The 12,674-nt window shown below is 32.4% G+C and overlaps 1 protein-coding gene across 3 annotated transcripts; it reads right to left on the minus strand.

The window, feature by feature from the left end:
* Window positions 1-935: 935 nt before the first annotated feature.
* On the minus strand, window positions 936-7,623 carry LOC110631449 (sucrose nonfermenting 4-like protein). 3 transcript variants are annotated; one of them, XM_021779280.2, is made up of 14 exons: window positions 7,286-7,622; window positions 6,943-7,132; window positions 6,732-6,819; window positions 6,046-6,225; window positions 5,586-5,720; window positions 5,415-5,474; window positions 4,798-4,887; window positions 4,167-4,301; window positions 3,787-3,931; window positions 3,542-3,715; window positions 2,549-2,612; window positions 2,385-2,454; window positions 1,673-1,787; window positions 936-1,586 (listed from the first exon to the last, which is right to left on the minus strand). In XM_021779280.2, the coding sequence occupies exons 2-14, from the start codon at window positions 7,062-7,064 to the stop codon at window positions 1,495-1,497; spliced, it is 1,470 nt and encodes a 489-aa protein (XP_021634972.2). In that variant the 5' UTR covers window positions 7,065-7,132; window positions 7,286-7,622; the 3' UTR covers window positions 936-1,494. The 3 variants fall into 3 exon arrangements, with proteins under 3 accessions (XP_021634972.2, XP_021634975.2, XP_021634974.2); XM_021779283.2 differs by lacking the exon at window positions 6,046-6,225 and having other exon boundaries at window positions 7,286-7,623; XM_021779282.2 differs by lacking the exon at window positions 5,415-5,474 and having other exon boundaries at window positions 7,286-7,621.
* Between the last annotated feature and the right edge of the window lie 5,051 nt (window positions 7,624-12,674).

The following is a 12,674-nucleotide window of genomic DNA, read 5'->3' on the forward strand; positions in this document are numbered from 1 at the left end:
ACATTGTAATTTTTATATTATGTTTTGAACAACTTTTGTTATATTTCAATCATCATAAATATGATCTAATTTCTACGCATTATTCATCAAATATTTCTATTATTTGTATTTACATATTTTCATAGTTGAAAACTTGAAATTGTATTTTCAAATATAAAATATATATATATATATATGTGTGTGTGTGTGTATGTGTATAATTTTAATTATTATCATATTGATAACTTGATGAAAAAATATTTCACTTAAAATTTAAATAATTTGAATATAAAATTTAAAAATATATTAGAAAGCTTTTCTTTATAACCTCTTAAATGTACATCGAAATTTATTAATATGATTACATTTTTTTTTTTGAAAGGTACTTTTTCGTTAGTTACAAAATCTTATGATTTTATGATACAATTTTACAACTCTTCACCGATTCTAGGTTAAAAAAGCGAGTTTGACAACCTTGCGCACCATCATCTCCCCGTTAATTTTCTTCAACTGTTTATTGTCTTTGATTTAGGTTTTACTGATTGGATCCCCATCTAGTAGAAAAGGTCTTGTTACGCTTGGTAGCCGCCTAATCTAGGTATAATCAATTTACATACAAATAATTTTTTCTTTCATTATAGCAGAAACCCCAAAAAGGAGAATGAGACAATGATCAAGTCCTCATATCAACCCACTCTAATTTTGATGTCTCTTTGCTTTATCTGTTTTGTTGATAATACACACATGCATGGTCAATTTTACAGTATCTACTACGATTTAAGGTCAGACATTCAAACCTTATGTGGCGAATAATTTATTATTTGGTAACCCACTTGAAATTGAGCTAGTTTTGAAGCTAAGTATCTGTCATACGAATTCAGCCTTCTTTCTCTCATGAAAATGCACCAAATGAAGTTTGAACTTTGAAATTTTATCTTTGGCTGCCAACCATCAACTAGATAGAAAACTGGTATTTGCTGGTTTCTCTCATTCAGGAGTCGTAAACATAAACTTTCTCCTGCTACTATAAAACAACAATCAGTAAATCAATAAAAAAGAAAAAGGCCAGTTACAACCCCATCAAATTTTCTAAGGGCCAATCACAGCCTAATGAAGCATAGAAGAGAATATTCCCCCCTCCCTATCCTTCTCCACTTTGCAGCAGCACACAACTGTTACACATCCCATGCTGCTCCCCACATACATGAAATTTAGTAATTTACATCAATGGCACAAAGTCGTTTGTAACGAAAAGGACAGGGTATAAACAAATTAGAGAATCAGGACAGAATCAGCTCTCAAATTGCATGCCCCCCTGTTAGCCTGAAATTCTAAAAATAGGCAACCAAGCAGGAGGCCAATCCAATGGTTGATTTCAAAGAAATGAGATCAAAATGACATGGAAAGTACTGGAGTCTCATTGGAACCAGGCAGGAGATGCTGCTATAAAATATGCCAGGAATCATAAAACCACTGCACAATCCCTTTCAAGTTATAATTTCTGTGGTCATTAACTTATCCAATCAAGAATTTGAAGATGTCACTCAGTGTAACAATGCCTTCAACACGTCTACTGCCTGCTTCCACAATAATAAGCCGTCTAACACCTGAAATCCCAGGATTGAGGGCCATTAATTTGATGAAGGGATTTTCTGAAAGGCACCACTTGAATTTTTAAAGAATTTTAAATTACCTGGGTTTGCCAACCGTTCCATCACTTTATGCAATGTATCAGAACGCAAACACATCTGAAATCTTTGATTTAGTCTCTCATTTGGAGAATAGGAGTCTTGTCCCAATTGCAAAGCCTAATCAATCGAAATAATAACAGTAATAAACATATGCCCCAATATCAGCACGATGCCAAGCACATTCCCAATTTTAAACTGCATTTTTAAATATGATAGAATAAAAAAATTCATCATAAACAATGCTTAATAATTCAAATAAATTCACAAAGCCAGATTCAAACAGTGGAATTAAATCTTGATGCCATGTCTATGAAGTGATACTGATTCACAATGTCCAACCAGTAGTTGCATTCTAAGGTTTTTTCATGCGCTCTCCCATGTTTAAGTTTGCAATCTGAAATTTAAGAATTCCCCAGTAAAATCGCTTCTTGTAAAACCTAAGGTCCTTGTAAAACCTAAGGTCCTTGTTCCTGTTGGAAGACTGCTCATACTCTAAGGTGGGTACCTGCCGATGCTGACCTAAAATCTTTCAAATATAGAGACTCTAAAGGGTATTGCCATTCAGCTCAATTAAACTAAATAAAATCCACATTGCGCAACAAGCCAACGAGTTGTTCTACAAATTTAAGTTATTGCTTTCAATTAACAAATATGAACTGGCACAGTGAACATCTTCAAGGGAATGAAAAGTAAGAGGGGAAGAAGGATCAATACCTGATGAACAGTCATTTCATTAATATTGATATGTGTATAAATTCTATCTTTCGCCAAAGCAGTTATATCACTGTTTAAAACAATAACATTTATTCTCAAAATCAAAAAATAGTTCCAAAATGAGCTCTTAATACAGTCATATTACACCCAGAAGAACTACTAACCTCCGACAATATATATCTAGCAAGGAGTCGTTATCATCGACTATTGGTATTGAACTTACTTGAGCTGCAAATACAAGGAAATACATTGGAATAAGGATTCACATAAAATGAAGAGTGGCAGTAGGCATATTATTACTGATGATACCATAAAAGGCCAATCCTTGACACAATGACATGTGTAGTCCTGTTCACTAAACTAAACATCTAAGGAAACTAGCTGAGTAGTAAAGTCTCTCAGCACCATACCAATAACCTAAGACCAAATCCTGCTTAGATGAGGTACGATGGTACCTACGCAAAATTTCGTTCGCTAGTAGCTGGACCAAGGAGAGTGTGAACAATAAAATGGTAGGTGAAATGAAAATGAAAATTACAGAACTCTCATCTTATTAAAGCATGTGATTTCATAGTTCCAGATCTGTTGGAGCATTTATACATTTGATATAAATTCCAGATATGCCACACAGCCCACACTTATTCGGTCATCAATCTTGTGTGCTATTTTGCTGATGAACCTCAATAAAATCCCAAACTGCTTGTTAAAGCTACAGCTAAGAACTTCCCCCCTAATGCTTAGAAACCACAAGCAAACTGATACCACATCTAATGCTTGCAATTTGCCAAGGAAAAGGGACAGGTCATATGTTGTATCTAACCAACTTGCCTCCACCATTGACCATTAATGAGAAACAGAAAAAGGTCCTAGCAGAAAGTTTTGCACAATTTTCACTTTTGTAACTCCACAAGGCTTATTGTGACCTTAGAAGCCTAACACCCACTTACCAACGTGCAACCTCCAATGCATGCGGTATGAAAGCTTACCATCATAATTAGTCAATTCTTGATATTGGCAAAAGAACTTCAAGGTGCTTACTAGAAAAAGTTACGACTCATTATCATTAAAAATCAACTTCATCTTTATCATGAAACACCCGCTTCTCCCTGGATAATCAATTTTCCTTTTCATGAACTTGATAGAAACAAGAAGCATACCTTGAATCAACAGGTTTAAAGCTGAACCAAGTGAAGCGCTTGGTCTCAACATTGCCAAAGGGCGTCTGTTAGATTCTCCGATCTTTGGAACCCATGTACCCACTGGAAGTGCACAAATTGGCAGTTGAAGTATAGGCAAGGTGCCAGAACAATGTCTAAAATATCTGCAAATACCTGGAAATTAATCTCCCTTGGTTAGTAATAACACCCATGCAACTGTTCAGCAAGCCAACCAAGAGACTTACATTTAAGTATTCCAGAAAGTGAAGCAAGATGCAGTAGCTGCGGAAATGAACCATCTTCTGAAGATGAATGGATAATGGGAATTGTAGCCACCTCTTTTTGCAATATTCTCAAAGCAACCTCTTTCAAATTATCATATGGCCCAGCCTAACACAATCAACAAACTGCCCAGTCAATTTACAGAAGCCACCCATGCCTAACTTTTATTTTATTATTATTATTATTGTAAATCATACAGACATTATCACTGATGCTGAGTTCCACAAGTTAGAGCAATACAAACAAACCAATAAATGAAGCACAAGGAATAATCACAACCATGAATATGAATATGAGTTGTGCATTTAAACAGAGGCTACAAGTACACCATAAACCCACTCACATGGATGAGACGTCTAGAAAATGCCCTCCCATGCCCATCAATTTGTCTATTCAGATATGCTTTTCCCTCTTTCCAGGCAGATATGGTGTGTGTATCAAGCTCTTCCTCTGTCAAATTTGATCCATGATTTCCAAGCTGCAAGTAGACGGTGACTCAGCATTAACAGAAACACATAACATTACAATCAAAGGCCTTTTCCCATTGTAGAATCCATTAGTAAAACATTAAGCAAGTAGAAGTAGCCCAGTATACATGATAATATCTCACAAAACCATCAAGTACATTTTTGTTTCATTCTAAAACCAAAAATTCCAAAGGAAAACAATTTCCAAGATCAACATGTGGTGGAAACAACGGAGAAATTCTTCAAATCTAGCTTTTGCTCCAAAACAGTTACGTTCAAATTTCTTGTATCTCAGTAACTATCATAACATATGATTATGTGAAGAACAATTCCTTGAAATATTAATTGGCAATTTTTTTCTTGCACAATCTATATCCTGGTAATACAGGATACTTGGCAACTTGAAAACCAATGCATGTAAGTTTGAGCAATATGGATGAACAAACAGAGATATTTGCACATAGAATACTCACCAATAAAAGACACTTTAATTTGACATGCACATACCTCTCTCAAAATTAAAATGAAATCCAATGCACTAAGCACTCCAACAAACTGGCCCTTGCTGAAGTCCCAAAGAGGAGCCACAGGAATTCCCTGGAAACAAACAGCTTACATCAGAAAATATGCACACCCAAGTTATCATCAGCAACAATAAAGTATGCATGAATGCCACCACTCATCACCATGTGAAAAATGATAACATGACAAACCCCACACAAACATCCTAGCTGAAGGTGGCTCTGAGAACTAATGAAATAAGTTATCAATCCATTCTAAAACAATAAACAAATGGTCATACTACATGAGTGGTCTGGAGTGGACTCCATTATTACATTATGTCTGCTACTATTTCAGTAGCACTTTAGTTTTGACAACAATGTTTCACTTGCAATACAAAGAGTACTTTGAGAATGCAAATCATAGATTGTTTAAATTTGCATAGTATGCATGCTTACTCCTCCAAATATAAATATATGAGGTTCAGCAAAGAGAGGAAAAAATTTTCCCCCCTTTTCTTCGCATGGCCTCTCAATTCAGAATATGTGACAAGAAGCTCAACTAAAGTAGGTCCGAAGACACTCAACAAGATTCTAAGGCTAAGGAAAAAGTAAATTACATACCTGCTCATACAAAATATGAAATGCTTGCTTTACTGGCAAATCAATATCCAAAGCAACAACCTGTGTGCTACATGTACTAAATTAGGAGAATAAGGAAGAAATTTGCAGAAATCAAGTTCAAATAACCCAAAAGGAGTCTCATAATAAAGAACACAGGCAAAAGATCCAAACCTTGCCTGACTTGGGAAGTAACTTGTATGTGGTGTGAGTTGACAAAAATACAGAAATGTGGTGACGAGACACCTGTAAGTCAGCCTCTGATATCCTTGGTGACATGTCACTTGTTGTACTATCTGATACATGGACCTGCAATGTAAATCACATCCCAATTACACCAAGTAACATGGAAAAGGGAAAATGTTTTTAGTGAAAATTAAACAAATGCAATCTAACAACAGTTTCTGACAAGGGAAAAATTAAAGAAAATAATATGCAATATGAGGATTCTCAACTTTTTATGATGGATTACAAAGCTCTATATCCGTATTATTATTATTATTATTTAAAAAAAAATATATGCATATCATTGTCAGCGAATAAAAATTCCAATAATCTTATTTTTCGAACTGCTAAAAGACCACCAATGAAACACAGTGCAATTTCAGGCAGTCACAGTAGAAGTGTATCTCACCACACGTCTAAAGGTCTCATTATCCATTTCCCTGCCAGATCCCAATGCCATCTCTGGACCTATGATCGGATTGTAATTGGCTTCCCCAGTGAACAGGACAGTGTTCACTACCCCATATTCACTTGTTGAGCAAGGTTGGCACTCGTCATGCTTCCATTCTCCATCAACCAAAAATTTATACTATATCAAAAATATCTTGGTATATCAATATGACATAAAACAACCATACATGCTATGTAATAATGACATAAAACAATGGATTGCAGCCTATCTTATTCAAGTCAAATGTTTTGAAAGGTTTGATGAATGGAAAATATTCCAAGTACTTTGAACATCTGATCTGCAGTGCTGATCAAAGGTTGCACATGTACTTTGAAATAAAACCTATCCATCTCACCATGCATTTATGAAAGTGACAATATACACCAAGTATGTCTCTTTAACCATATTGTTGGAGAAATCAATTGCCATGAACTCCCTCCAATTCTAAGTCAACGCAATTTTTTTCCCTCCTCTTCACTCTCACACTAGACCACAGCACGAAGACTGAGGAGAAATCAACATCTCAATAAATAGATAAATAAATTCAACAGTGCATGTCATATAAACACCAAAAAAAATGTGACAATGATAATGATAATCATAATAATTCTCAATTATCAAAATCACAACAAACTAAAACCCACCTGGTGATAACCGGGTGTTATACTGCAAATGGCCTGAAATACTGCAGGGCTGCCTTCCATGGGCAACATAGGCACGAGCCTAGTCCATCTTCACAATAAAAGGACAACCAATCAATTAAAGCCATCGCGTATAGTACAACCAAATATGAATTATAAAAGAAGGTACATGCTTAAACGAACAAAAAAATTTTTTTTAAAAAATCACTATTACCTATCAAAACTACCGCTCAGAAATACACTTCGACCCCCGTGAGGCCACACAAACCGCATTAATACTGTGCCCGCAACTCCACCACCAGCTTCTCTGGCAGAATCCATACCCGGTACAAACATTATTTCTCCCCAATTTTATAAATAATTTCCCAAAAATCCCTTCCAAGTAAGCTCCTTCAGTTCATTCACTGCAAAACAAATTCAAACCATTAAATTCCTCTCATCAAGCCACTTACAGAGCTTTTTCTGAAAAAAAAAATCCCACCTTAATTATACTAGTATATTTCTATAAAAAAAAATAATAATAAACCATCACCAATTAGCAACTATTCTGAGCATACCTACACACAAAATTGTACCGCTAGAAACCCTAGAAACCAATCGAAGAAGCGAGTCTTAGCTCCCAAATTAGGAATATGAAAATCTAATGAAAAATGGGCGTGAACTTGGTTACAAATAATCGAAACCTAAAGAGAATGCTAAAATGAATAATACAAATTAAAGGAAGAACTTAAAATAATAATGATGATAATGATGGCGAATGGGGTTAAGATCGAGAAACGAAGCGATACGATCGAATCTAATTTCCAAACCCTAATAAAAATATGAGGGAAAAAAAATAAAAGACAGAAACTTTGATGGAGACGCTTTTGAATCATTATATTCCATTTCCATGAAGCGGAAAATAAAATAAAATAAAATAAAATAAAATAAGTCCACGGGTTCGTAAAAAATAATGGGCGTTTTGTTTGGGCAGGTTTTTCTCGAATGGGAATAATTTTTTTTTAGTTGATTGATTTAGTTATAATTGATAATTAATAGTTAATAATTATTATTATTGGTTAATATTGAATATTTGATAATAATTAATTTATGTTGTATTAGAAATTTTATTTATGAATTTTATTTTTAATTTATTAAAATAATTTTTAAATTTTAATTTTAAATATATTATAATAAATTTTTAAATTAAAAAAAAAGAAATTATTTTTTTTCTAAAAAAAATGAAATTATTATGAGATAAAGTTGAAGGACCTATTATAAAAATTACCCGCGGAATTGTTTGTGTAGGTAAAACTGTGAAAAGTAAGCGCAGAATGACGTGACGTCTTTCGTTTTGCCTCTGAATAAATTATTTTTATATTATGTTATAATTTATATTTAATTTTTTATATTTTATAATTAAAAATATCTTTACATTGTAATTTAGAAATTAAAAAAATGGTTAGTAATAATAATAAATTAAAAACCTTTAAATATAAAAATGTTGGTAATTATAAAACTTAAGGATAAAATAATAATTTATTTTATTAAATATTGAAATATTTTATTATTAATTAAAAATAAATAAAAATATATAATAAATTTTTTAAAATATAAAAATTTAAGCATTCATTATAATATAATATATTAAAAAAATAATTAACTGGCAATTTTGGTATCTTTTAACACGTGCGGCTGATCCCAAGCGGAGACAAGTGGGGACCACCCAAATTCTTTGTTTTTTTTTTTTTTTAAGGCTATCATTTAATATTATAGTTTTATTTGGAAAATCAGTATGTTCTCTATATTGGTTCTTCATTCTTTTAATTGTTTTTAAATAATTTTTCTTTCTATATTTTCATTATATATTTATTTCATTATTAGAATGATCAATTAGGTAATTTTTAAATTTAACTATTACAAAATATAGTAATTTTTAAATTTAACTATTATAAAATATATTATACAAATTTTTTTATATATTTATAAGATATCTTTCCGTCTTCATTTTATGATTGATAAAAAATTATTTTTTCTTGAGCATTAAACGTGCAAAGTGAGACTCTCCCTAGCCTGTGAATTTCATAAATTGAACACTTAACTAATCTATGAGTGTAGTGTACATTCATAATTATACTAACCCACTTGAATTATATTATACAATTTTATTAAATTTAGTCAAATTTTTATATTTTATCAATATATAATTATGCAAAACTATGGATAAGTACTTGAATTTGTCATTTAATTACGAGAAATGATGATAATTTGCATTTACATTTTGATTTCTCTAAGCATATGTTAAAAATGTCACACCTTACTCCTCTGTAAGGCATCACATGATCCCGTAGAATACCTAATGAATTACCGCACTTCACCTACCGATAACTCATTAAGTACCCTACAAGGGATTTTAAAACAATTTTCTTATTTTTGATAAGTGGTGAGCATTTTCTAATAAGTACTTAAAATATGTAGTTAAACTAAAACTAGTTAATATTTTTCTTATCTTTGACAAGTGGTGAGTATTTCTAATAAGTATTAAAAACAATTAGTTGAAATTAAAACTAATTAATATTTTTGGCCATTTTAGTATTCCGCAAATTTTATAAAAATTTTGACAGAGTTTTCTCTGTATTTTGAGAAAACCGTTCTTCGAATACCTGTAAAAAGCACTTCTAAAAGTTTTTCTCAACCACTACTTCGGTTTCACAATCAAACTCAGTCAATTTCTCAAAATTCACAAGTTCAATAGTTCTCAAAATACTGTCAATCAATATCATTCATATTCATTAAAAACAAAATAATTTATACGCAACCTTACAAATTTATATCAAAAGAAACATAAACTAAATTATACAAATTTGTGTACAAGCTGCTCAAGACCTAATGATCCCGTAGAATACTTAATAAACTACCGCACTTCACCTACCGATAACTCATTAAGTACCCTACAAGGGATTTTAAAACAATTTTCTTATTTTTGATAAGTGGTGAGCATTTTCTAATAAGTACTTAAAATATGTAGTTAAACTAAAACTAGTTAATATTTTTCTTATCTTTGACAAGTGGTGAGCATTTCTAATAAGTATTGAAAACATTTAGTTGAAATTAAAACTAATTAATATTTTTGGCCATTTTAGTTTTCCGCAAATTTTATAAAAATTTTGACAGAGTTTCCTCTGTATTTTGAGAAAACCATTCTTCGAATACCTGTAAAAAGCACTTCTAAAAGTTTTTCTCAACCACTAATTCGGTTTCACAATCAAACTCAGTCAATTTCTCAAAATTCACAAGTTCAATAGTTCTCAAAATACTGTCAATCAATATCATTCATATTCATTAAAAACAAAATAATTTATACGCAACCTTACAAATTTATATCAAAAGAAACATAAACTAAATCATACAAATTTGTGTACAAGCTGCTCAAGACCCATTTTTACATGTCCATACATTTATGTGCAATATATACATCAAAAGAAGTATTTACAGTTAGGGTATAAATTATACCCGAAGGCTTCAAGCTGATGACTTCACACACTTCAGCAGCTCAGTCTGCTGCTCCTCTAGTCTCTGTATCTGCGACAGCAATAAAAGCTATCGCTGAGTACTAGGACTCAGTGGTGCACAATATACTAAAATAATCTTTATGCAAAGCTTAAAGCACATTCATTCAAAAATTTGGCTAAACATGAAAATTAAATACAATCATGCATTGTGAGATTTTATATGTAAACCAAGTTCATTTCAAAGTATCAAAACACATTTCATAAAACCCACAGTTAGATCACGCCATTCGAAACAAATAGAATCTCAATAGCCAGAGGCTAAAGAGAAATCATATCACAAGGCTAGCTAGCTCAAATATATGGATATCTATTCACATCCTCTTCTACTAGCACACCTCAACACTTCTCCAGAGAAGGAATCAAAATTCAAAACTAATTACCCCCACTAGTCGTGCTAGTGAGGTGTTCAAATATGTGGTCATGACACTGTGATTTCAAAACTTATCTTAACAATTTGCTAAACATTGTCTTTTCAAATATACATAATAACTTTCAACAATTTAGATCAAACATCATAAGAATGCCATAATCCGATATTTCATATTATTCAAAACGATATGCAAAAGATGATTATAAAAGTATATGTTGTGCACAAACCTCAAACGAGTCGTCCCTTAGCCTCGACTCGGTTCCTTGGGTTCCTTCCCGATATTCTTTTCAACTGAAACACACAATTTTACAATGTTTCAGTACTAAAACTTAACACAGATCCAAAATAAATTTAGCTTCATAATTACCTAGCTCTAACGTGCTAAATTCGACGTTCTTTAAATTTTGTGTTTCGGGTTACTATTCACTGCACTATTAAAGTCAAATAATTGACTTTCTAAGAATTAATAGGTATGGAAACTCCAACTTCACCCACATACCACATTTTGGTCATTAAACTTGTTGGTTTTGGTCATTTTCTCAAAGCTTAGGTCATTTTGGCAAAATTGCAAATTTTCGGTTTTGGTTCTCCGAAGTTGCACTATTCCATTGGTCGATCTACTGTTGGAATTTAACAAAACTTCCTTCATATAAAATGTTCCTTATTGTCTTAAGTGTATTCTCATTTTTTGATCACCTCAATCGGAGTTTTGTAGCTCAAGTTATGGCCAAAATAAGTTTACTGTTCACGTGTACTGTTCATACTGGTATTTTGGGTTCTGGCAGATTTTGATCCAACTTTGGTCAGTAATTTGATTAAGTTAAGTTCATAATTTGGTCTAACTTTCTTCATATGAAATGTTCTACTATGTCTTAGGTTTCCATCGGTTCAAGAATCGCCTAAATCCGAGTTTTCTAGAGGGAATTATAGCCATCCAAACATTGCTGCTCACTGAAAATTCTGCAGAGTTGCAGATTTAGTAACCTAACTTTGCTCAATAATTAGAATGGGTTAATGGCATAATTTGGGGTGATGTTCTTCATGAAAGTTTTATATCTATATGCCCTCTAACCCCTGGCCAAATTTCAGGTCAATTTGACCTGTCTAACTCGAGTTATGACCAAATGAACAGTTACTATTCATTTGGTCAGTTTAGTGCAGTAGCAGCCTGCAATCAATTCACTTTGGTCAATTGTTTCACCAAGTTTTGGTCAGTTTTTTGCCATGGTTCCTTAATGAAAATTGTGCTCTTTTATGTCTATTTTCATCTCCAATTGGTGGCATATCAATTGGACTTGTAAAATTTGAGTTTTGGTCCTTCAAAGTGGGTTTGGTCATGCTGCCAAAGAAGATGACCATTAACCTACGAATTTGGTTTGATTTCCTACCATTCTCACACAATCCATTTGGTCATAATTGACCATTATTTCACTTCACAATAGGTCAAACATGCCATTTATGCATTTCTCCAAATTTTGATTCATAAACCCTAGCTTCCAAACCCTAATTACACTAAAATGTTGTATTTATTCACATTTAAGCATTTCAATCTTACTATCACTTTCATACAAACTTACTAACACATTTAATTCATTCAAAATGCATCAAACTCTCCCACATCCATGGCTGGCTGAAATTCCCTTTGGTCCTCTACAAATGTTTTCTTTTGATTTTAATTAAATTTCTAGATTACTCAAACCACAAAGATAACCAATAAACTAAAATTTGCAATTTAGCTTGCTTACCTCACTTGAAATTCCTCTTCCTCAATTTTCTTCTTTTTTTTTTTCTTTCCTAATCTTGCTCAAACTTCCTTTCAAGGGAAATCAACAAGGTTTAAGGTTGGTAAATAAAATTTCTAGGTTGGGATTTAGAGGATTTATGGAAAGGAACCAAGAATTCCAAGCTTTTCTTGCTTAAAAATGGTGGAACAAAATAAGAAGAGAGGGAGAGGAGAGAGCTACGGGAAAAGCAAAAGAAGAAGCAAAAAAAAATGTTTTTGAATTTTTATTTCTCCGATTTTAT

The sequence above is a fragment of the Hevea brasiliensis genome, chromosome 15 (assembly GCF_030052815.1).
Source record: "Hevea brasiliensis isolate MT/VB/25A 57/8 chromosome 15, ASM3005281v1, whole genome shotgun sequence".
NCBI classification, from domain to species: domain Eukaryota; kingdom Viridiplantae; phylum Streptophyta; class Magnoliopsida; order Malpighiales; family Euphorbiaceae; genus Hevea; species Hevea brasiliensis.